Raw genomic sequence first — 23,864 nt, 5'->3', positions numbered from 1 at the left:
GGTTATTTATCTAGGGAAGAACCCTAGATGTATGCTACCACCTCTCTGTTGAACTCATAATGTGATGTGTGACAGGGGGCAATGGATGGCACTCACCTGCCTGTTCCATGTAGAGCAGCTGACCAGACTGCCCATTGTATCTTACCTGAACACTGTCAGTGGGAGAGCATTTTCTACAAGAACCTGAGGCAACCAGCTTGCTTCATGGCACAGGGTAGGCCATGTGGCATGCATAGCTTTGACCTTTTCCCGAGGAAAGCAGCAGGATGTGTGTGTGTTCAGAGGGAACAGTGTTGAGGACCTATCAACTGACCATCCCTCTTCAGGATTGGACCCTGAGACAGTAGACTCATTCTACCTAATGATGGGACTAGACTAAAGATGCAGGTCTTCCAGGCAGATGACTGAAATGTGAAATACAGTTGGCCCTCCATATCCGTGTGTGTGTGCGTGTGCTTGGGCATGTAGGACTCACTAGAAAAGGCCACAATGCTTGGTAGAGTGGAGGGTAATAGGAAAAGAGAAAGACTACATTTGAGATGGATACATTCAATCAGAGAAACCACGACCATGAATCTGCAGGAGCTGAGCAGGGTGACTGAGGTTAGGATGACTTGGAGGTCTCTCATACATAGGGTCACCATGAGCCAAGATAAACTTGAAGTCAGTTTATAACAAATATAAATTCCAAAGGCAAACCTTGGTTTTGTCATTTTAGATTAGGGACACCATTTTACTATGTCATTGTATTTAATGGGACTTGAGCATCCGTGGATTTCGGTATCCACTGGCGTCCTAGAACCAAACCCCAGTGGATACACTGTACTTTCTCCTGAAGAGGAATATTACAAAAATGTTTTGCTGCAGCATTCATGTGAAGCTCCTATGCCACCATTTATGCTGTCAGCCTGGTAAAGGCAGGGTCCATGAATCCATTCCTCTACTGCATCTAAATATCAGAACTGGACTACTGATTTCAAACAAGAATTAATTTGTTTTAATTTTAGAGTGCTTTAACCAGAAACCCTTGCCTATGTGGATCTCATCCCAGAAGAAAGGTGGGGTATAATGCCCATAAAGAAATAAAATGAATAAAGTTCAAACATAACAGCTACCTGCCTTTATCACTATTGAATATTATTATATAAGACAAATAACATTATTTTCCTTAAAAATCAGAAGTTAATGTCTACAGGAAATCTAACTTGTTAAAGAAGCGGGGGGAATGTTGACTAGCCATCTCAGAGAGGGATTTTATTGTACATTGGAAAGTTGAAGGGGGAGAGATTGGGTGCTTTACACATTACAAACATCCTATGATACTGTTAAGAAGTTCAAAACCAAACATTATTTATTCTATGCCAGACACAGAGCTATATTTTAAAGCCTGTGTATTAGATTTTCCTCCTAATTTATTTTACCCTTTTCTTACAAACCCAAACAATTCCCAGACAATGACTCGTACTCACTAATAGCAGTCTGGAAAACCTTTAGATGTCCCTGTAACTTCAAACCAGAAAGCAAGCTCTTGAAGTCATGAGTTAAATATTTCTGTGACAATCTATATGGATTTGGATGGCTTGTTTAAATTCATGGCATGCAGCAGCTTCCGACAAACCTTTTTATGTCCATTAATTTCAATGAAAGAGAATTAAGCACATCACCACTGGGTGAGGGGGGTTTGAGGACTTAAAAGACTTTAGATTTGGCTGGGTTGTCCTTCAGGTTTAAATAGAAGATATGCACTCTTTAATACTAATGTGCCCACATTCTTTTACATTTTGGGTAAATATATACTAGTAGAAAATAGATGGTGGTGTAATGGTTTGAGCCTTGAGAGATCATGGTCACTGGGTGACCTTGAGTAGTCACACTCTTTCAGCCTCAGAGGAAGGCAAAGGCAAACCCACTCTGAACAAAGGTTGCCAAGAAAACCATGATATGTCTGTGTTAGGGTCACTATAAGTGGAAATAACTTGAAAACATGAAACAACAATATGTCCTGAATCCTATTAGTAGTTACAACTAAAATAGACCCATTGAAAGAACTGTTGAAGTGAGGCAACATCTAGGTAAATCCGATTAATTTAATGGGTCAACTTTAGTTAAAATACCCAGCAGGATTCAGATCTATGTTTCCTGTGACATCTATGAAGAAGTCCTTCCACTTCCACATTAGTTTTCCACTAGTACTGAAGAATAGAGAGTGGGACACATAATACCTTTGCATGGAAAGCATGGTGTTGCTAGAACAGAGATTCAGAACTGTCACAGTCGAGGAGGGGACCAGTTCTTTTCTGGAAAACATTGTTTATGATTACTTAACATAAAGGAAGAAGTTTCCCCTCTTGCAGAGTTCTTAACACATGCTATAGCACATGGAGATGACTTTCTTAGGCAGAATGAGGTAGCTGCCTCAGGTAGCAGATTTGGATCACAATTTTTTCGGTGGCTTATGCTGGTATAAGGGGAGTTACACACATTTGAATTTGTTTGGACCTTGTGCAACACCTTCTTCCTGTTTGTACAACAACAACCACACAGTACTAGAGTGCAAGCTGACCCCCTGAATGGTAATGCGGCCCAGTACGAGTTATGCTGTTGTTACACTGTCAAGGAAAAAGAAGCAGGTTTCACCATCAAGACTTCCAGCACAAGTACTGTATGCTGGCTGGACCTTATTTCACTTTATGAACTCTTTAGAGCTTTAATGGACTGTATTTCCCTTTATGAGCTCATTAGAGCTCTAAGATCTTCAGGGGAGACCCTCTTTCTGTCCCACTATTATCACAGGATCATTTGGTGGGAACAAGGGAGAGAGGGCCTTCTTGGTGGGCTCTGAATTCCCTATCTAGGAAGGCTAGGATAGACCTCTTTTTGCTCTCCTTTGTGATGGCAAGTAAAAATGTTCTTATTCTGTAGGTTTTTAGACATTGGCAGTGAGGGGCTTTTAATGGTGTGTTGTGCCCTTTTGTTGATTTTTGTATGATCATCTAATGAATTTTAATGTGTTTAACCACAAATTATTTTTTAAAAATAACTTTTATATTTATACTTTTTATGTTTTGGATAGATTTAAATCTGTACTATTCTTAATAAATTGTAAGCCATCTTGAGTCCCATTACTGGAGAACAAGGCAGGAAAAGGAAGGAAGGAAGGAAGGAAGGAAGGAAGGAAGCTAGTTAGCTAGCTTTGTCAGTATCAAGTAAGATTTGGGCTTTGGAGTATTATGAAAGAGCTGTAATTGATTATTGTTGAAGAAAACATTTGGGGATGTGCAGTCATGTTAATCTGCTGCAGCAAAACCAACAAAGTGTTCCATGGCCCTTCAATGAGTAATACATTTTGTTGGCAGGAGCATTTCTGGGCCCAAACCCAGACAGGTTATGTCAATTAAAATTTACTAATCTTTAAGGTGCCTCATGATTCTTTGTAGGTTTGTCTCCCAAGAAGAGATGTTTATGGGACTTTGTTTTATATGTCAAAACTATCTAGCCAGTCAAGCTGGGTATTATACACTGGGTTGTGGAAAGTATGTGTGTGTGTGATTTTGCTACTTTGCTTCCAGCAATAAATTGTTTTGGTTCAGCTTCCCACAGGCTCCAACAAGGAACACTGTGAGGAAGTAAAAGGCTGAGCTCTCCAAAGGGAGCTTTGGAGACACTACTATATTGCTACTTTACCATCTCTGCCTGATGAAGCCTGTGAATCTTTGAAGGATAGCATGATGTATTTTACACCTTTTGCCTAGCCTAATAAATGTAATTGTAATTTTAACCTTGTTGTGATCCCACTTCAATCCATTGGGAGAGGAGGGGAGATAGAAATAAAAATTATTATTATTATTATTATTGTTGTTGTTGTTGTTATTATTATTATTACCACCACAGGATGGATCTTGTAATGTGTTGCTGGAACAGTGGCATCACTTGGGGTATGGACCACACCAGGTGACACCCTAAAGGGGAGGGGGGTGACACCACTGCTCCTCAGACATCTGCATTTTGGCAAAAATGGGTTGCCTGTATCTCTTTGAAATGCTGAAGAGATGGTGTGAGTGGGGTGAGGCTTAGTGAGAGGAGAAAGCCCAGGGATGTTGTTTTTAAATTATTTTTTAAAAAATTGTCTTTAGAAACATCACATTTTGTCAAATATTCTCTTTAACCAGATGAAACTATGTGTATGTAAACACATTTATTCTGTGTGTCTGGTGTTGTAATTTAAAGGAATTAAATTTAATTTTGCTAGTTGTTTATGTCAGAACTATTACCATTATCTTCAGTGATATATGGGAATTTACGGTTTCTGAGTAACATTAGTACAAAAAACATGACTAAGGATTCTGTATGGTGTGATATGGAAGAAGGTCAATGGGGGGGGGGGGTAAGACAATGAGTTACCGCACCAGGTGACACCAACCCTAATGACGCCACTGGGATGGAATCCTGTATCAGGTTATACTCCTGATACAGCGACATTTTTGTAGCTACATCTCCTGGTGCTGCTCCCCCTAAAATCCATATATCGCTCCACTAAAACTTGGCTGTGTTGTTGAAGAGGGGATGTGTGGAGCCATGTCCAGTTATTTTCATATAGATGGATGTGTAGCAAGAGACATGCACAATGACCTTGGGTTTTTTTTGGAGGTCTCTGAAGATGACTTCTTCGCAATGTGTCTATCTACAGGAAAACAGCTGGATGCATCTGTGCTCTTTCTCCCCTCCATCACCACCCTGCAACATAGAAATGGCTGTGTTTGGGGTCTTTGCAAGGGATTTTGGTCATTATGTAGTCCATAATGAATTCAATAACTTGAATAGAGGAAGCCAAAAATGTTTTTTTCATAAGCTGCAAGATTCTCATTGCTTTGTGGTGTTGTCAGAGCCTGGTGTAAAATGAAATTTCTGACTGTTTCCTTTTCCTTGCTCCTCTGCAGAGGTCACAGGCACAACCTGGAAACTTTACCTTTTTACTACAATCTTGCTGGATGTATGAGATGTAGTCCAAAAAAGGCTGGCGGCTGGCTACAGATCACGCCCAGGCACAATAGTCAAGGCCTTCACAAATTGGGTGAGCCTTTGGTGGAAGACATTCTTTGGATCCAAACCCAGGTTCATGAAGCTCAATAAAATAATGAAGCCATTCAATGTGTGTATATTTCTCAAACAGTTTATTTGCCATCCACACTAATTATAATATTGAATGTACAGAAGAAATTGTGGTACAAAGAAAGCAATTTTCCCTTAGAACAAATGCAGCAGCCCAGCTGCTCTGCATGCTACTCACACTGAATTCTCCTGGATGTTCTGTAGAGGAAATGCCTACTCAGGTATATCTAGAAACATGGCAGAGAGGGGGGCAGAGAGCAGGGAACTGACTCCTGTTTTCTATTGTGGAGGGGAGAGGGAATCCTCCTTCTGAAAGTGATCCAAGTATGACAGTATCAGGAGAAGATATGGAAAGTTCCAGACCACAGCACAAGTTGATTGTAATACATCTACAAAACACTGAACTTGCCCATTGTGTTCCACCTATAAGATACTCCACAGAATAATTTCCTGTTGAAATGTGTGTTTTTGAATATTGTTTTTACCTTCAGAATACCACATGTAACCCACAGCTGTTTGCACATTCATTTCCCCCAACAACTAAACGGTGAAGAGTTTTTAATGTGCCACGTGAAACCATGCTTTTAACTGTTTACAAAGTAACTAAAATAGTTTTTATCTTGAAATTTAAAATAATTACATTGGAAAGAAACAAGTTTCCTACAGTATTTAGCAAAGGCAAATTTAGGAAAGCTATAGGAAATGAAACATGTCAAATACTTACAAGCATTAACCATATTTTTTCTATGAAGCGTTTGAAACTTATTTACATACATAAATACAATTAAGTCTCCTGACGCAACCCTTTTATGAGATGTGAAACAAAATCACTAGTGGATAGTATTGGCCAAAGAAATTTGAAAGAAAGGTTGCAAGGCAAACCAAGCCTTTGAAAATAAAATGTTTTAAAATGCTATGAACCATATTTTGTGATCAAAGTACAACAAATGTCATCTAAGTGAAAGTAATGGATGTTTTGATCATGGGACATCTGTGGAAGATCAGTTGAACTCAATTCATTAAAAATCTCAATGTATGTGAATAAGATCTATATGCACCACTACATTAAAATGTTGGAAAATGTAACTTCCAGAGCATTGTTACGAGATCTGACATTCAGTCCTGATGCACATTAAGTCAAAACTGAGTCTTACTGATTTCAATGAACTATGTCTTTTGATAAATAAGATTAGGATTCTCAGACATTTAGCTCAGCAGCTCATGAAATAAAATTTCCCAGTTACCCATATACCCACTCCAAAGGCCCTAAGCAAATGAAACAAAACAACCACCTAAATCAGCTCTATTCAGTTAAAGCCAAATTAATTTAAAATGCTTTAAAGTTACTCCTTCAGCTTGAATGTGCTGTATAATTAACACAAAATTGTTTCTCTTTATTAATCATTACCTGATCATTCTAATCTAGATTTAAAATATGAGTATATTCAAACAGTTAAATTTTACAAAAGGGGCACAGCCAAACACTATCTTTCTTGGAGAACAAAATCAAAACCAAATTGTTTAAATGGTGGTAGATTTTTCTTTCAGGCTTTATTCTTTAGATGAAATTCTGACTTTTAGTTAATTCTTCCAATTAGTTATTTTAGCAAAGTCTTTCACATGTTACCTGTAGTATTCCTGCTCAGTTTTAGTTGATCTCCCAGGAAAAGCGGGCTATAAATAAACAGTTTATTATTATTTATTATAAAAAGCAATAAGCAAGCTAGTTCCAGTTCAATTTTTAAAAACAGAAAAGGCCTTAATAATAAGTTGTATCATGTTTTAGTCAGTTAGAGCCACTGAAATCAACAAGGGCTTCTTATAGACAGATTAAATTCCACTAATTGCAACAGGTCTGTCCTAAATATGATTAAGTACATATGTTTAAGCATGTAAGCATTTTATTAAAAACAACTTTACAGACCTGGGATTATTTGGCCCAACTGTTTCTCAAAGTGGGCCCCATAAGTAAAAAAGTCCTTGACATAAAGAAAATGTGCTTTTAGATTTCTAAAATATAAATTAAGGAAGGTTATTCACTTTACTTAGTGGCCTTGGGCAAGTCACAATCTCTCAGCCTCAGAGGATGGCAACAGCAAACCCCCTATGAAGAAGCTTTCCAAGCAAACTCTGTAATAGGTTTGCTTTAGCGTTGCCATATGTCAGAAATGACTTGAAGGCACACAACAATAACAACAACAAACTCACTTCATTCTTTGTTACAGGTGTGAGCTGTTGATCCATAAAATCCTATGAACGATCATATGAAAAATATATAGGGCTGGACTGCTGTCCCCTAAATAGCTGCTGCCCCCTAAATTGCAAGGGGTTCAGATGATACTCTAAATTTAGAATTGGGTGGTGTGTTTGGAGGCTATGTGTTGCCCCCTCCTCCTCTAAAGACATTCAGCAAAAATGGGTTGTAAGTAGCTAGTATTGATCCTAGCAAACAATTCATCTCTCCTTATGAAAACCCAGCAAAGCCACAATCAACATTTTCATGGGATTAAACAGTTTTAGGGGAGGAAATCGTATGTGCAAATAATGTACTCTCTCACACATTGAATTTGGAGGTACAGTCATCCCTCCATATTTGCGGCTTTGATATTTGCGGCTTTGATTATTCACGGATTTCATTAATATGTTCTCTCTAGGACTGTCTAGGTCCTCCAGTGCAACTCTGTGGTCAGCTTTAAAAGTTGGACTGAAAGACCATTTGTAGCTACTCCAGTGCCATTCTATGGTCAGTGTATGTTGGACATTGACTACAGTGTTGCACTGGAGGACCTAGAGATTCCTAGAGAGGTGTCCTGTCAGGTAAAAACAGTGTTTTTGTTATTTGCGGTTTTTCCATATTTACAGGGGTGTTGTTCCCCTAACCCTAGCGAATATGGAGGGACAACTGTACTTGCTTGTGGTACTACTTAGGTGAATAAACACCAATATGTGTTCTGCAGAATAAAATCTAGTGCAATCAACGTTTTGAAAAATTGAACATTCAATGAAGGGATCTCAGATAATGTGTACAGAACTATCAGATTCAAATATTCTATATAAATATGATTTCTGGAGTTCTGCTGGACCCTATGGCATTTAATTATTAGTAACTGAATTTAGGATTCTTAACCCAGAGTTCTGACACTCAAGATTAAACTAGGCATTAAGGGAAATGCATGTTTGAGACATTTTCCATCCTGGAACCAGAGACAGGTGTCTCAAACTGCAAATTAAGTCTGTGTTTTGTGAGCAGACACAAAACAATATAAATAAAATGGAGATGATGAGAAGCTTGAACTATGATGACAGACATCTATCCCCATTTGAGGGAAAACTTCCCCTAAATACGTACTAAACAAATCATATATTTTGATGCCAAGCCATGTGAAAGAAAAGCTTTTGAAAAAGAAAACTGGGTTTGGTTCCTGGAAGAAGAAATAATAAGTGTGAGTGGTGGTCCTAACATGTTAAATATTAGCTGGAGACTTTCACAAGGATGATAAAAACTTGACATGAACTGAAGGATGAAGTGGAGAGTAACAGCTATTTCTCTGATTTTAATGTAAGTGGTGTACATTAATTTCATAGGGAGTAAGGTGGTAAGCATAGGCAAATGGCAAAATGATAAGCTGCTTACACATTTTACATTCGCCTATTGAAGGTTATCAATCTAATATGTTTTTTTGAATTTTCCTTTTTGAATGTTTCTTTTGTATGAAGAGAACAGATCAGAATGCATTTAACATAAATATAAAAGGAAAACAACTGCTGAAAGAGAATCATAGCTTGCTGTGAGCAGAGCTGGTCCTATATTAAGCAGATTGAGGTAACCAACCCAGGAAACAGATTTTTGGAATTATAAAAGGACATTTTTTTAATTTACTCACTGTTTATTTATTCACTATTTATTTACTGCCAGACATGTGGAGAGGTGTTTGTAAGGTTTTCTACCTTATGTGCCAAAATAACTATATACTGTACTGTGAGTTGAGGTGAGGTTAATGTGCCATTTTTAATTCTGCCAGGAAAATATCTTGGAGCATCCCTGACTCGTATGGGTGAAATCCCTGGTGTTTCTACTTAAAAGAACTGGAAGCCAGAAATGAGAAAGGCCTTTGTCAGGGAATCATCCTCTTCCACTGTAAAGAGGCAAAACTGAGCTGGATAGGCAAATACTACTACCTGGTGTAAGGTAGCTATAAATTTACTACATTTCTCTGAAGACATGGTTTATATATGCCCTTCTACTTTCTTTAACCTCAATGTAGCTGACCTTTGTAGGACTTGCAGACTTCCTCAGAATCTTGCCTATCTCACTTTCATCCCCCCCCCCCATTTTTTTATTAACCAATCATGGGAATACTACTGTCAACACTTGTGGAGCTCCACCTCAATCTATTTGTGGAAGAAGGTGATAAACTATTAATACAGTCAGCCTTCCGTTTTTTGGGGGGATCCATTGCGGACTCCCTGTGAAAATGGAAACTCGCAGATATTCAAGCCCCATAGGCTTGAATGGGAGCGCATGCCTGTGAGCAGCTGTGCACCTTGGGCGCACCTCCCATTTTAACCCCCTCCGTTTGCTCCTCACAAGTAAGTTAGGGTTGCAGATCTGAAGTCCGTGCAAATGGAGGGGCAACTGTACTTACAGGGAAGAAAGACCCACCGAACACACTATAATTTGTTTCTCACTAAACCTGCCCAGCAGTGTCCTTTTACTAATAGCGAGGGATTTAGATGGTGAATTCTTCTAATACTGGAAGAATGGTATACACATATTGTAGAGATTATATAGTGGACCTAGTTGCTGTTATTTGTCATTTTTGTCTAAAAGGATGTCAACAGCACTTGTAAAATAAAAAAATGCACTGTATTACAGGTTGAATTGTGGAAAGGTTACCATGAAAGAATCCTTTAAATGTCATTTGAAGACATAAGAATTGAAACATGAAAAATCAGTGGCTGTAACTGTTTTGTAAGATTAACTACTTGAAAAACTTTTTTTTAAAAAAAATCAAAGTACAGACATGTTTCTTCAAAATCTCTCTCTCTCTTTTTTTTAAAAAACACTCCTTAAATACTCTAGTTGCAACATATGCATTAACTCAAATAAAGTCTAAAATTCACCTTCAAAACCCCAGTAATATACTAACCTTCAGAAAGAGGTTAAAGAAGACATTATCACTGAGATCAGCTGAAATGATTTTCTGCAGAAAGTTGACCCTACTGATGTCATAGCATTGCTTACCTCTGTAACATTTTATACCAAAGTGCTACTGCATCAGACACACAAACAAGGCAAAAGCAAATCTACAAATATACATCTATATCTATACATATAAGTAAAAAGAAGTATTTTAAATAAGTTCAGCTGTTTTGCTGCCTGCAGCCAAGGATCTTTCTAAACCGAATCCTTTCATTATTATTTTTTAAAACACCCAACACTGATTTAAAGGCCTGCTTTCAAATACTCATGGGTTGACCTGCAATTGTTCCACTGATTTTTAAAGGTCTATTAACAATCAAAAGATAGTTCTGAATTCTATCAATTTCACTGGTTTCTGTTCTTGAAGAATATTATTACATTGAGACCAAACATAAAATAGTGCCTTGTCATTTACAGTGATATCTGGTATGTTTGAGATGTAATAGACAACAGTGAAACAATCACAATCAGAGTGAGTTATGAAAACAAATGGACAAAAATTATAAATGTGCTATAGGATGGTCTCTCCCATTCTACCAATGTTGACTGTTATTCTTTCTCCTTTTCAGTTAAGGCCACAGTTTTGCAAGATGTAGTGCATTCTGGATTCTTTTTACGTATTGGTGGGGCTCCAAGTGAATGTGAAAAGCAGCCAGACATTTTTTTAAAAAGTGAGAGTGAGTTCAAGATGCTTCAAATTTGAATAATGGGGGAGAGAGGATCCTTAATTTTCTCCCCTCCCATTGTTTTTCTACCAAAAAGTGCCTGGCTGTTTTTCCATCCGTGGTAGAACACTGAAAGGTGTTCCTTATCTTCTCTCTCACAGCATAGATTGGGGACTTCTGATCTTCCAAATGTTGGACTACAACATCCAGCCCCCAGTTCTAATTGGCAGATTCCATGTTCTTGCATTCCCTACCACGTCAAAATACAGTTGGCCCTCTGTATCCATGGAATCTTTATAAATACCAAAAAGCAAACCTTGACATTGTCATTTCATATAAGGGATACCATTTTACTATGCCAATGTAACCAGTGGAACTTGAGCATCCATGGATTTTGGTATCCATGGGAGGTCCTGGAGCCAAACCCCAGCAGATACCAAGGGCCAACTGTAGGACGCCCAGGATCTGTCAGATTCCACCAACAACATACAAGTCTGGAAGTTACTGCTAACATACAGTGGCTTACATGACAATGGGGTGGTGAATCTGTTTTACTTGGAACATCAGAGGTTCTGTTCAAGGCACTGAACCTATTTTGGGGAGTATTTTAAGCATCCAACTAAAACCCAGACAGATTCACTGTACCACTGATATGGAAGCCACCAGTGGCCACTGCCAATATAGCAATCAGGTATCTGATTGTATTTAGTTTTGTTGTTTATTTCTTTTCTTTTTCAGGATGTTGGTGCAGCACAACATGGAACATTATTTTCAGTTCTCCTGGTAACTCACAAGTGCTCTCTCTTGAATCCAGTTCCTGCCTCCAGTGCCCCACTCCAGTTCTACAATTCCTATTAAAACTTTTGAGATGAAATAGTGGCTAAATATGATACAAAATTCTTTTAAACAGAGACACTTTGTCACTACTTCTGTCTTACAAACATTTGAAATTATTTTGGTTTCTCAACTGGAGAAACATGACTTCACTGGGTATTAAATGACTGATAAAACTGAAATGGAACAAAATGTAAACAATACTTCTACATAATTAAAAGTCACATTACCCATAATTATTCTAGTCATTTTACATGTGATAATTTTAAAATTTGGTTGCTACAAAATGCATGTGCTTATCTTTAAAGCATATTTAAATAATAAAAAGTATCACACACAAAAACTCAATGCTGAGCATAAATATCAGGCAACTCATCATATAGGTTTTCAGTAGTTGAAAAGGACTCTAGTCACTCACTCTTTTTATATTAAAGGAAAAATTAAATTACCTTCTGGGAAGGTTTTCTTTGTCTCTTTTGGATGTGTTCAGCTGATAAAGTATGAGATAAGCAAGCATTTTTTAAAAAAGATTAAATCTTTTTGCAAATTTTTAAGGTGCCAAAAAAAAGGAAATAAAAAAAGACAAGCAAAGAAGGATGAGTTGCATCATAAGAAATAATAAAACGTAAAAAGAATTCCCATACTCTTTGGAATATACAACTTGGTTAAAAAATTAATTCCAGGATATAAAACCTCTTATTCACAGCATTGCTAAATCAGAAGCATTCACAGTTTCTCTCTGAGAATCTTCCTATACTTCCTTTTAACTAATGTGTCAAAATGATTGATTAAACTCATTAAGATTGTGTAAGGCTTTAAGCCTCCAAACCATGTCAAAGAAATGGTTTTAAAAAATGGTTCAAGGAGCTCCAAATTAGCTTTGAAGCATCAAACCCTGGAAACACACTGAGTGTCTATTCCTCCCCATATCTTCAAACAGAGTGAGTAGTATTACCACCATCTTAAAATATTGTCATCTCTAGAAGTTCAGCCCTTGGATGAGTGTAGTTTTTAGGAATGTTATCTCCTTACTGAAAAAAATCAATTGGCTACCACCATGCCACCATTACTGGAAACACTGATTTATGGACGGTTTGCTTCTCTGTGTGATATATAAACATGGCAAAGCCCTCATTCACTCATGAGAATACCATGGACATCAGCTGGTTGAACATCTGTACTGATAATTCAATATGGTCGCCATACTGCTTCTTCTAGCCTTGCTGTGGTCCCCATGCTGGTAGGGGAGTTGCTGTGACTGCCTTCTGTGTCCACAACATCATTCTGATTTGGAAGGTTGGGATTGAGAAGAGTCGATCCTGTGGAAGCATTAGTGCAAGGAGGAAGAATACGTGGAGGTGACCGATCTCCTCCAGACATCATGGAGAACTGGTATGATCCTGCTGATGTTCCATAGTAGAGATGATAGGATGGAGAGCTGGTCTGAAATGGGCCACCTTGAGCCTGAGAAGAACCTGGGTATGGAGGGGGTAGATAAGTGTGGTATCTTGTGGCAGTGGTCATGGCAGACATACCAATTCCTATTCCTGAACTGACAGGTGTTGGGGTATAGGTGAATGGTCCTGAATAGTGCATACGAGGATCAGAAATGGAAGGAATGGCAGGGAAGGGACGATCAATTCCTACTCTTGGATCACTGAACGCCGTTAGGTCAGAAGCACCTGGTTTGCAAAAGATGAGAGAGAAAATATGTTAAGAAGTAGGAAGACTGATTTCACTGCAATTCAGGAAAAAAGAGTGTATAATATTAATAAATGATCCCCAGATTTAAAGAAGATATGTCACACTGCATATGAAAGGTGCAAATAGCAAGTGTGCCGCAGTGGTTAGAGTGCAAGACTTGGAAGATCCAGATCCTAGTAGCTTGTCAGGATGGCTTGCATGCTGATGTCACTGAAGGCAAACAGCACTAATGTAGAATGAAGCCAATGTTTCAGGACTGTTTCACATGGGCAACCCCAACCAACCAGGGAAGTGAAGGCAAGGCCAGGCCACTTAAGGCAGTTATCCTCAGCTAGGCAAACACTTTTTGTTCATTTTGCTATAATCCCTTTAAGAAGGTTTAAAGAGAGAGGGGCACCTTTCAGTGCAAAGGAAAATGTCTGCAAACATCAGACCTGTGTCCCCCTTTTGGTTCATCTTAACCTGCTACTGACTTTAAGTTCCTTGCTTCAGCTCACAGAGATTCATAGACTGAATTTATCTGGCAATGAAAATATGTCAGATACTGTGATTTGAAATAATGGTTGAACGTCAACTCTTCTCTGTTGGTTGAAGAGCTCTCACTCACCACCCAGCTCCAATTCTTTATCCCCTCCCCCCAAAAAACAGATTAAAAAGATAATGGGCTCTTAAAAGAGTGTTTCTAGACAGGCTCCAATTAACAGAGACCGTGGCTCCTCTTTCTTGCCAGCATTAAAGGCATTAAAATAACAATAAAGGAATCTTTCCTCATGGCAACACCTCCTCAGACAGAGTGTAGAGTCTGCATAAAAGGAATGAGTATGACTGTATACAAAGGGGTGGGGAACTACGGGGAAGAGTATGTAGGTGGAAGAAAGAAAACAAAAAGCAGTCTGCACTGTGACTGGATTAGGAGGGCACGGCAGACATCTTGTAGTCTCAGGTTCTGAAAGCTTGTCAACCCAGCAGCCAGGCCTCTTTGATATACCTTAATGGGTTTCTCAGAAGATTTCTGTGACCTGTGATATTGCCTTAATTCTGGATGTGCCAGGTATAATAACCATCTGTGTTTCTCCTTAACAATACTACTGAACACCTGGACATGCCTCCCTAGCTTATCAGATTTCAGCTGTAAAAAGGATTGCTCCCTTTTTCCATAGCAGGGTTCCTGTGCCCTTAAAGGCAGTTTAACAGGCAGAAATTCAACTGGTGATGTTGTTCTCTAGTATGAAGGTACTGGGATAGAAGATATTTTATCTGTTAAATGTTCACTTGTGCTTCAGATGTTAAAAGTCAATCAAAGCATGCTAGACAAGAGGCAGCCATCCTAATTTAGTACCTCTTGAACAGTGCTGAGGATGTTTTACACTACTACTGGTAGTGGAAAAGCTGTTATTTCTCCTCCTGAACTTGGCTAATACAAATTGTGTACATTGAAATGTGCCTCTTATTATTCATTTAGTGTGTGAGTGCAATTTATTGGATCCATTGTATTTCTCTCAAAAGGCTGGCCTAAAATCTTTTCAATTTTTTCTTCCCTTGTCCTCCTCTGTTCCCCATGGAAGAGAAAATTACTTTATCCTATTATGTACTGTGTGTAAGTGAATTTAGTGAGGGCATATGAAGATTAGAAGCTTTTTAACATGTGCGTACAAAACTCTACTTAAAGTGAACATCATAGTCCAGACACAAAAGCTTCATTATAAAACTGGCTGCATTTGCTGGGTAAAACTGAGATGTATAAAATCCTAAAAGTAAGGAAACAGCGAGTGAAAGTTTTTTTAAAAATAAATAAATAAATAAAATAAAAATAAAATATTTTCTTCATGGACAGACTCCATGCCTCCAAAGGAAAATCCCTTGTAAACATGTTACAAACTCACCATTCATCTGAGTGAGAGGGCAATTGGAAGTAATTTTGGTCTAAATGAATTGGATGAAATCCTGAACTGACAGCTTAGAAACCTTTAATACATGGTTTGTTTATTGCCTCTGGTTACAATATTTGCAGCTACTTTCATTGAGGGAGACTCAGTGGATATAACAACAGTACAGCAGACAAGGGGTATGTGAAAGTATGCATAGGATCTAAACTTGGGAATATGTCATAATGAAATCTGTGCAGTTTGATTCCACTTCACTGTGTTTTAGATAGCTGCCAATTGTTCACTAGATCCACTGAAGACATGGCAGATTCAAGACAATTTATTGGTGTCCATAAGTTAATACAGGGATATATGTGACATAATGTCCTGTGTCACCCACTAGAATCAATACAGAAAGACAAAGCTCTGTCTTTGACAGTGACAAGCTAAAACTAAATAGGTAATGTTTTCACTCAACATACTGATTCTTATCTGTAGGATGCAAAAAAAAAATTACATAAGACTTCACCTGGAGCAGTGTATGGAGACAAAGGACAGCAGTGATATGGCTAAATCCAATTTCACATTGTTCACAGAGGGCAGCTGGGGCGGATAGGAGGATCTAGCCCCCCCCCCCTCTAATCACAGTTCCTCAGTTCTGGGTAGTGAGTAAAATAGTGGGTAAGATTTCTAATAGTCAAGCTACCCTGAGGTGGTAGTCTTTAATGGGCATCTTTTATGAATGCTTTAATTTATATTTCTCCATGACAGTGGGTTGGAATAGCTGGCCCTTACAGTTCCTTAAAAACTCTGTGATTCTATGCCACACGAACCTTGATAAGAACATTGGCAACCCAAGGTATAAGGGATTAAAACAATACATCACCCTTTGAAAGGGCTTTCTTTCATAGAATCATGGAGTTGGAAGAGACAACAAGGGCCATCCAATGCAACCCCATGCTATGCAGGAACTCTCATTCAAAGCATCCCTGACAGATGGCCATCCAGCCTCTGTTTAAAGACCTTTACAATCTTCCAGTTCTAAGAGTGAAAAAAAATGATGGAATGACAGCAAGGAGGGATTCATTCTGGACTCTTTGGAGAAGGGAGTTGCAGAGCCTAGGAGCACTACAAAGAAGGTCCTGCCTCATGCCCCCACCAGCCATGCCTGGGAAGGTGGTGGGTCTGATGGAAAGGCCTTTTCAAAGGATCTTGGGGCCTAGGCAAGCTTATGTAGGGAGATAAGGGCATTATAGGCAGCACTTTAATCATGCCTGGAAACGGACTGGTCATCAGTGGAGTTGTTAGATCAAGTTATGTGGAGGATTAACAGAACATGAAAAGAAAAGCTGAAACTTGACTTTATCAAACACTATATGTTCTAGATTTTTGTAATTGCTCATTCTCATAGAGGTGTGTGTGTGTGTGTGTGTGTGTGTGTGTGTGTGTGTGTGTGAGTAACAATAGTTTCCTTGGCTACATTTGTTCACACTGAAAAAGTTAACAGACACAAACTGTAATGGGGTGGCCAGTTGTTCAGTCACTACAGAGGTGATGAATTCACTCTTGTTTGCTCTTTCCATAGCTACTCCAAGTAGATGAGGAGGAGTTGTGCTGGTGCTGGCCTCTGTCTGTTCAGAGCTCCAGGTCCAGCAGAGCTCCCATACAACTCAGAGCATTTGCAGGACAAACAACAGTAAAATCAAGAGTGGATTCATTATAAGGACCACTAGTGTGTGCTTGACTATCTCTACAATGGGAATCAGAAGAGGGGCAAAGAACCAGGATGTAGGAGACAGGAGCCAGTCATGCACAAAAATGATCTGCAGGACACCATCAGGAAGAGAACCTCCCTTTCTTGCCAGTGGCTGTTGTTTCCTTCCATTCCTGCCCCACACTTTCAGTATCCTGGGATTAGCGAATTAAAGAAAAAAACATGCAAACCTTTGCAAAACTCACTTGTCAGTCGGCTTGAAAGTTCAGCAGAGAGGGAAGTCATTCCACTAGCCCTTCCAGGTGAAATTGGTGTTGCTGGATGAACTGAAGGAGTTGTAATTGATCCAAGATATTGATAAGAAGGGTCATAAGGCCAAGGAGGAGATGGTTGAAGTTGCCTTGTATCTGGCATGGGTTTGAAAAAAGAGAAAGAGGAAGAGGAGGAGGAGGAGGAGGAAGAAGAAGAAGATATACAGTCATCATTTTTTAAAAAAGACATTATTTTTATAGCCCAATACTGTGATCAGATATTTGTACCTTAAAACAAAGTTGGAGTATTACCCATTTTTCAGTGGATGACCAAGAGTCTGGTAGATGCTGAAATTCTTTCAATAAATTTCCAAAGAGTTTGCCTGCTGATTGCTGAGATATTATGATCCAGAAATGTACTTCTTTTACAAAGCTGAAGTGCAAACTCCCAGTCACAGTAGTTATGAGCTTATGAACCAGATTAGTTATGAACTTACAGTACGCAACACGTGGCCTTCTGAATGTTATTAGACTACCACTCCCACATGAAGCCTAGCCAGCATAGTTAATGGTGAGGCATGATGGTAACTACAACTCCATCTATGTCTGGAGGGATGGCCATTGCCCACCTCAGATTCAACTGTAGAGCAAGTCCAAGCGATTTTGATGCCTCAGGCAGAGTAGCACCCCAGAGATATTGTACACTTGAACTGCCATGGCTCCATCTTACATAATCCTGGAATGTGTAGCTTGGCGGGATATTTAGAATCCTCTGCTAGAGAGCTATAGTACTGAAATTCAGGGAAGGGCACTTGATTCTACAGAAGATAATTTTTAAGTACCTCATGAAATTACAAAACCCCAGAGGATGGAACCATGCAAGTTAGAATGGTATCAAACTGCTATATTTTTGTGGCATGAATATGCACTATGAGATCCACTAGTTTCTTGAGGACTGTGGAAGAAAAGCCAGCCAGCTGTAGAGATCCCTATGGGAGGCTCAGTCATATCTAAATCCAATGGGCCATAAAGGGGATAACAGCAGCTGACTGATCACATACACATTTTTCCACAACCCATGCCTTCTTTTTTTTATATGTAGAGGACAGGTTTCTCCTTCTTCTATTTCTCTAAAAGCTCAGTGCATGCTCTCAACCAAAACAACATCAACCATTATGGAAATATAACACAAGGATATGGATTTGCAAAGTATGCTCTGAAGGATTGCCACCCTTACTCAGAAGGTCATTACTGATGGCACTGTACAATATTGTTTACAATGAGATATCTGGGCATTTATTTTAGTCCTATGAATCCAGGAATCTGGGGACTATCCTCGCAAATCTCATCAAGTGGAAATAGAACTTTCTTGGACAGATTTCAAACACTGCACTGTCTGTAGATGTCTGGCTTGCAGAACTCAAAATGGCAATGACAGCTGAGTTTGTGATCTGCATTTGCTAGCACTTCTGGACCACTTAGAGTGTTAACAAATGCATACCCTTTCGGCAACCCAAATCAAAGAACCCTGGTTTTGGCTCTGTGCTCAGTCCAGTTGTGACTACACAGAAAATGTAGATGAGGGTAGAAAGGGAAGCAGATTAGGGCAAACAAGCTGTTTGGACATCAATTTTGTTTTTGGTACATGTCTTCTCTCTGCTTATTTTTTCCTGCAGCTTTTCTTTCCTTCAAAAGTATGTTAAGTCAGGACTTATATAAATCTCATTGATTAATTGGTATTAATAATTGGAATTAGCCTTTGAACTAAAACCACAGAACTGTCCAGCTAGTATTTTGAAAGTTGGGGTACTTCGGGGAACTAATGCCCAAAGTTATTTTTCCAAGTTTTGCCCATGATCAGAGCAGTATGTCTGGTCACTGTCAGAAGCCTTTCTAAATTCCCATCCCATGTGTAAAAGTTAAGTAACTAAGACAATCACAGTCAAGAAGTTCCATCACTGTATCAGTATAGATTTTCTGAAACAAAGCCAATGAACCAAATTAAAGACCAGGCTTCCATTTATTCCAGTGATTTCATTGAAAGCTGATTATTAAATGTTTGTTTAATGCTTAATAATGGTGGTCCACAAAATTTAAGGGAAATCAAAATAATGGGGGCTAAATTCCTTTAGTCTTGTAGGTGTAAGATATTATTTCCAAAAGATGTAAAAGACTTTATATATTTTCCTTTAATATAGAATACACATACAGGGCTATACCACAACAAATACTACAAGCATTACAAATGAAAATAAAATAAAAATATATAAACACTACTATTCTACACTAATTTATAAAGACAGGAATTAAGAAGTGCCTTCCAACTTGGCAGCTTATGGTATCAGCCTAACGTTCTACTTCCGTAATATATTCTACATAAAGATATATATAAAAAAGAAATGTAACTAAGGCCTGTTACAGACTGCCAAAATAAAGCTGCTTTGGGTCTCTTTGGAGGTATGCTGTTTAAATGATGCATGCATTCTAAGAATCCGGAAGCTGCACCAAAGCTGCACTCCAGTGCTTAGGAATGGAGTGTGACTTTGGCGCAACCTCCGGACTCTTAGGACTCATGCATCATTTAAATAGCATACCTCCAAAGAGACCCGAAGCAGCTTTATTTTGGCAGTCTGTAACAGGCCTAAATTTCTAATATTGCTATTGTTTTTTAAGAAATGACATACAGTACTATTGAAAAATATTTTCTAAACTTCTGTAAATCCAAAAGTATGTACCACTCCCCATTTTTTCTTCCAATAGTCCATCACAGAACTCTATTCATCTTTAAAAGTCTTTATAATTACCTCTCTTATAAGATTAGTTCATTTGTCCATCTCTGCAACTTAACTGAGCATTATAAGCTATTCCTCTTGAGAGGGAACAACTGAGTCCTTCCAATGCTATGCATATAGCAATCTAACTGCAGTTACCATATATTGTATTAATTTTACATTCTTCTTTTCCATTTGTTCTTCCAAATTTCCAAATGAAAATTAATATTAAAATGTCGTTTATCTCATATCACTTTATGTATTTGTATCCATGTTTGTTTTGCTTTGTTTCACAAGTACACCACATGTGATAGGACTTGTAAAAGATTAAAGGAACAAAGTGTTGGATGCTATGGTGGTCTACTCAGTCCACTCTCGGGTGTTTTTCCAATGAGCAAGAGCTGTTTCTGTCTTTCATAGTGTGAGAAAGTATATCTAAATAGTTAAGTATTGCAATAAAACTCTTCAGGGAGAGAATTACACACTGTGCTTAGACACAAGTTCTCGGCCTCCAGCCTCATGCTGAACAAGCTATTAGATACAAAGCACTGTACCACCATTCAGGTCCTGTCATGTTTTACTGCCACAAAAAATGTTGTGTTTGGCTTCTTTAAAAAATGCAACCACCATAATTAAACAGTGTGTGTGTTGCACAATATTTAATAGTTTCATATAATAAGCTTTGATTAGGCAGGGAGGGGACTTAAGGTAAAGAGGCTTCACCACTTGATCTTTCTTGTATACTCAGTGTTCTTCCAATCACCAATACTGGAAAAACATAGTTGTACTGGAAGGATGGAGGCTATCTTTCAAGAAGGCTGTTGTGGTTTATTCTCAGCTTTTATGTTGGCCAGTAGGTGGCAATATTCTTGCACAGACCTGTATACACACCACCCAAAACTCAGCATTAAATTATGGCACAATCAATATTGTTCACTACAGCAGAGGCAACATAGAGCCACATTTTTTCACGTGTGCTTTATGCCTGCTTTGTATTTCAATATCCTTTAATTTGTGTCCACAAAGAAGAGCACTTTTTGCATTTCCCAGCTAGCTTTAATACAGCTGACCCATTTTGAAATTTTACCTTCTGTGAGTGAGAAGGTATCAGCCACCAAATGCATGTCTGAACTGGTCAAGGAGGACAGTGGTACCTACAGAAATTAACACAGCATGCTGAGAGCACATGTTGTGACCTCTCTTAGTGCTCAAGCCATCAGATTGCTGCACCAATCTGGTGACGTTGGGATATGTGAAACTTTCCAAAAGGGCTCTTATTCAGCATGCAGCAAATTTTAGAATGGATATAATGTGCAGCCCTCCAGATGTTTTTGGACTGCAGCCCCCACTGTCACTCACTGCTAGAGATGTTGGCTAAAGAACTAAAGAACCTAAAGAACCACATGTTCCACACCTCAGTCTACATATAATTATATAATATTGTCTAGTTGATTAGAGAAAAGTCATTAACGACATTTCTTAAAGAAGGAAAAACCCTAATAGACTTTTTTTTTGGGGGGGGGGGAATGGCTTTCTAACCAGAGTTAGAAAAAAATAGACATATTTCTAATTTTAGAGATAGAAGTTTTAATAATTATATACATGTATTACTGTCAAAAGTAAGTTTGGAATTCATCTTTTTCTCCCCCCCCCCCCGCTTTTTTTTCTTTTTGTTTTAAGAATTTGTGATACGTCAGTCACTGCAGCAATGGCTCCGCTTAGCACCAAGGAAGCCAAAACTATCACAGAAAGTATTTTATTTATTTATCCATTTAATTAATTTATTTATGTTGTTTCTCTATTGCATCCCAGCCTACAAGGGCTTCCCTAAGCAATGAACAGATGTTTATCATCTAGCATAATTATACCCCGTCTTTTTCTACTAGCTCTTCCAGGAATTGTCTGAGACACTCTATTGCCTGTGGTGAAAGAAAAATTGGTGCCTCCCACAATTCCATATGGAAAGACAAACCAGACTGGCAGCTGAATCTAACTTTTTTTATAGTGTCCTCTAATGAACCTGAGGACGGCAGTCTAGCATAGAGAGTAAGATACACCCAGCTCAGCCTATCTGTTTCTCACCTCACAGTATCTGTCACTCGAGATGACCAGTTTACTCTACCTCTTGATAGGGCCAGCTTTAAAGGGATGTGTCTGGAATGTAAACTGCAATACCCATAGAAAAGATGCAGTTTGAATATCCACATAACAGGCCAAAGGAATATTTGTGGAAGTCTTGCTCAGTTAAACTACTTGACATTTTTGAGGTTCTGTTAAATTCCTGTTAAATGAAATTTAAAATATTCTTGTTTAAGATTTAAGTATGCACTTATAGATCTCTTCAGTGTTCTTATTCAAAAAGGTGGAGGTTGCAAGATGCATCTGAAAAGCATAATTGTAGTGCATGTACTCTTGTAAATGTTTTTAATTTGCTGTTATGAAAGCTGTCTTGGGTCCTGGTCTGGGATAAAGCAGCATATAAATAAAGTAAATAAGATAAAATAAAGGCACATGGACAGCGCAACCAAAGTGGCACTGGAAATAGTTAATATATGACGCCTGCATTTTAGCTCAAGCTTTTGGCAATTTTGGAGTTGTTACATGGTTGTCAATGTGTTGTGATTGCAAGGAGAACATACTTTAGGGCTGTGTGAATGGCAGCCCTGATTTCTTTGGAGCCACAGGGTTGTTATGATATGAGCCAATTCATACAAGATCACTACAGATGAGACACTGCCCTCTTCTTGTAAGTATGTGGCATTTATAGGGGTTGAATCTCACTGTGATACCACATGTTGCTGGAAATATTTCCAAAAAAGGAGAAGCAGGATATGAGTCAGTATTGAAGGCCATATGCCAGTAACTAGCAATAAAAGATAACTTTTAGAAGAGGTTTGGGCCACTGTACAATTATAACCTATGTTTAAAAAGTTCATTCTCTCCATGAATACCAGTTTTCCAAAATAAAACATCCCCCCCTCACTGAAGGAGCAATGGATTATATAGGTGACAACCAATTAATTAGTCATTATGTTTATGCTAATTAGATTCCCTTATGAACATGAGTCAATCACTGGTAAGATATGATCCAGGAAAATTGCACCACTCTTTTTGTCATTATAATCAGGCTGAACCCTCTGCCAAACTCATTCTGCCAAGAGATACAATTGCTTTATTACTTTGACAACTGTTTTAAACTACGTGAAAACAAGGTTTGAAAAATCAAATAAATTGTTAACTTGAATCTCTTTGTCAGTATCAACCTAGTAAGACTGTCCAACTCCCAAATTTCTTATACTCCTCTCTCCAGAGAGAGAGAGAGAGAGAGAGAGAGAGAGAGAGAGAGAGAGAGAGAGAGAGAATGTGTGTGTATGTGTGTGTGTGTTTTCCTGTTTCTTCTTTTTAGACACTTATTTGGGTCCCCCCATTTCTTCTTAAGCTAAATAGTAATGGTGGCCAAGTTTTGTACATTTAAATGTATTCCCTCAGGTACTTCTGAGTATAACTTGTGTTCACACCGTAGTAGTCACCTTGGCCAATAGCTCATACTGAGAATACCAGGTGCTCTGGTTAACAAATTTAAGCTTTGCAGTTCTGCCTACCCAGAAAATCTCCACTCCTAAAGAGTGGCTTTGGTGACAGAATGCTCAAACATTACTTCTTACCAACAGTTCTGAATAGCCACTCTTCTTTTTCTACAACACCCTTTCCTATGAATAATAAAATCAAAGTGGAATCCTTGCTTAAT

At 38.5% G+C, this 23,864-nt stretch overlaps 1 protein-coding gene across 4 annotated transcripts in view; it reads right to left on the bottom strand.

Moving 5' to 3' along the window:
* Nucleotides 1-12,715: 12,715 nt before the first annotated feature.
* Nucleotides 12,716-23,864, bottom strand: part of RUNX1 (RUNX family transcription factor 1) — a 257,802-nt gene continuing 246,653 nt past the window's right edge. For 3 of the 4 annotated variants that reach the window (XM_089508113.1, XM_089508114.1, XM_089508115.1), the window contains 2 exons: nt 17,340-17,501; nt 12,716-13,493 (listed from right to left, as the gene is read on the bottom strand). In XM_089508113.1, the coding sequence (XP_089364239.1) occupies nt 13,000-13,493; nt 17,340-17,501 (656 nt within the window). In that variant the 3' untranslated portion in view covers nt 12,716-12,999. The remainder of the gene's footprint in view (nt 13,494-17,339; nt 17,502-23,864) is intronic. The other variant, XM_089508116.1, reaches the window with a different exon arrangement.

This window comes from Sceloporus occidentalis, unplaced genomic scaffold, assembly GCF_023333645.1.
Source record: "Sceloporus occidentalis isolate IW3139 unplaced genomic scaffold, rSceOcc1.0.p SCAF_2, whole genome shotgun sequence".
NCBI classification, from domain to species: domain Eukaryota; kingdom Metazoa; phylum Chordata; class Lepidosauria; order Squamata; family Phrynosomatidae; genus Sceloporus; species Sceloporus occidentalis.
This window is presented reverse-complemented; position numbering and strand designations above follow the sequence as displayed.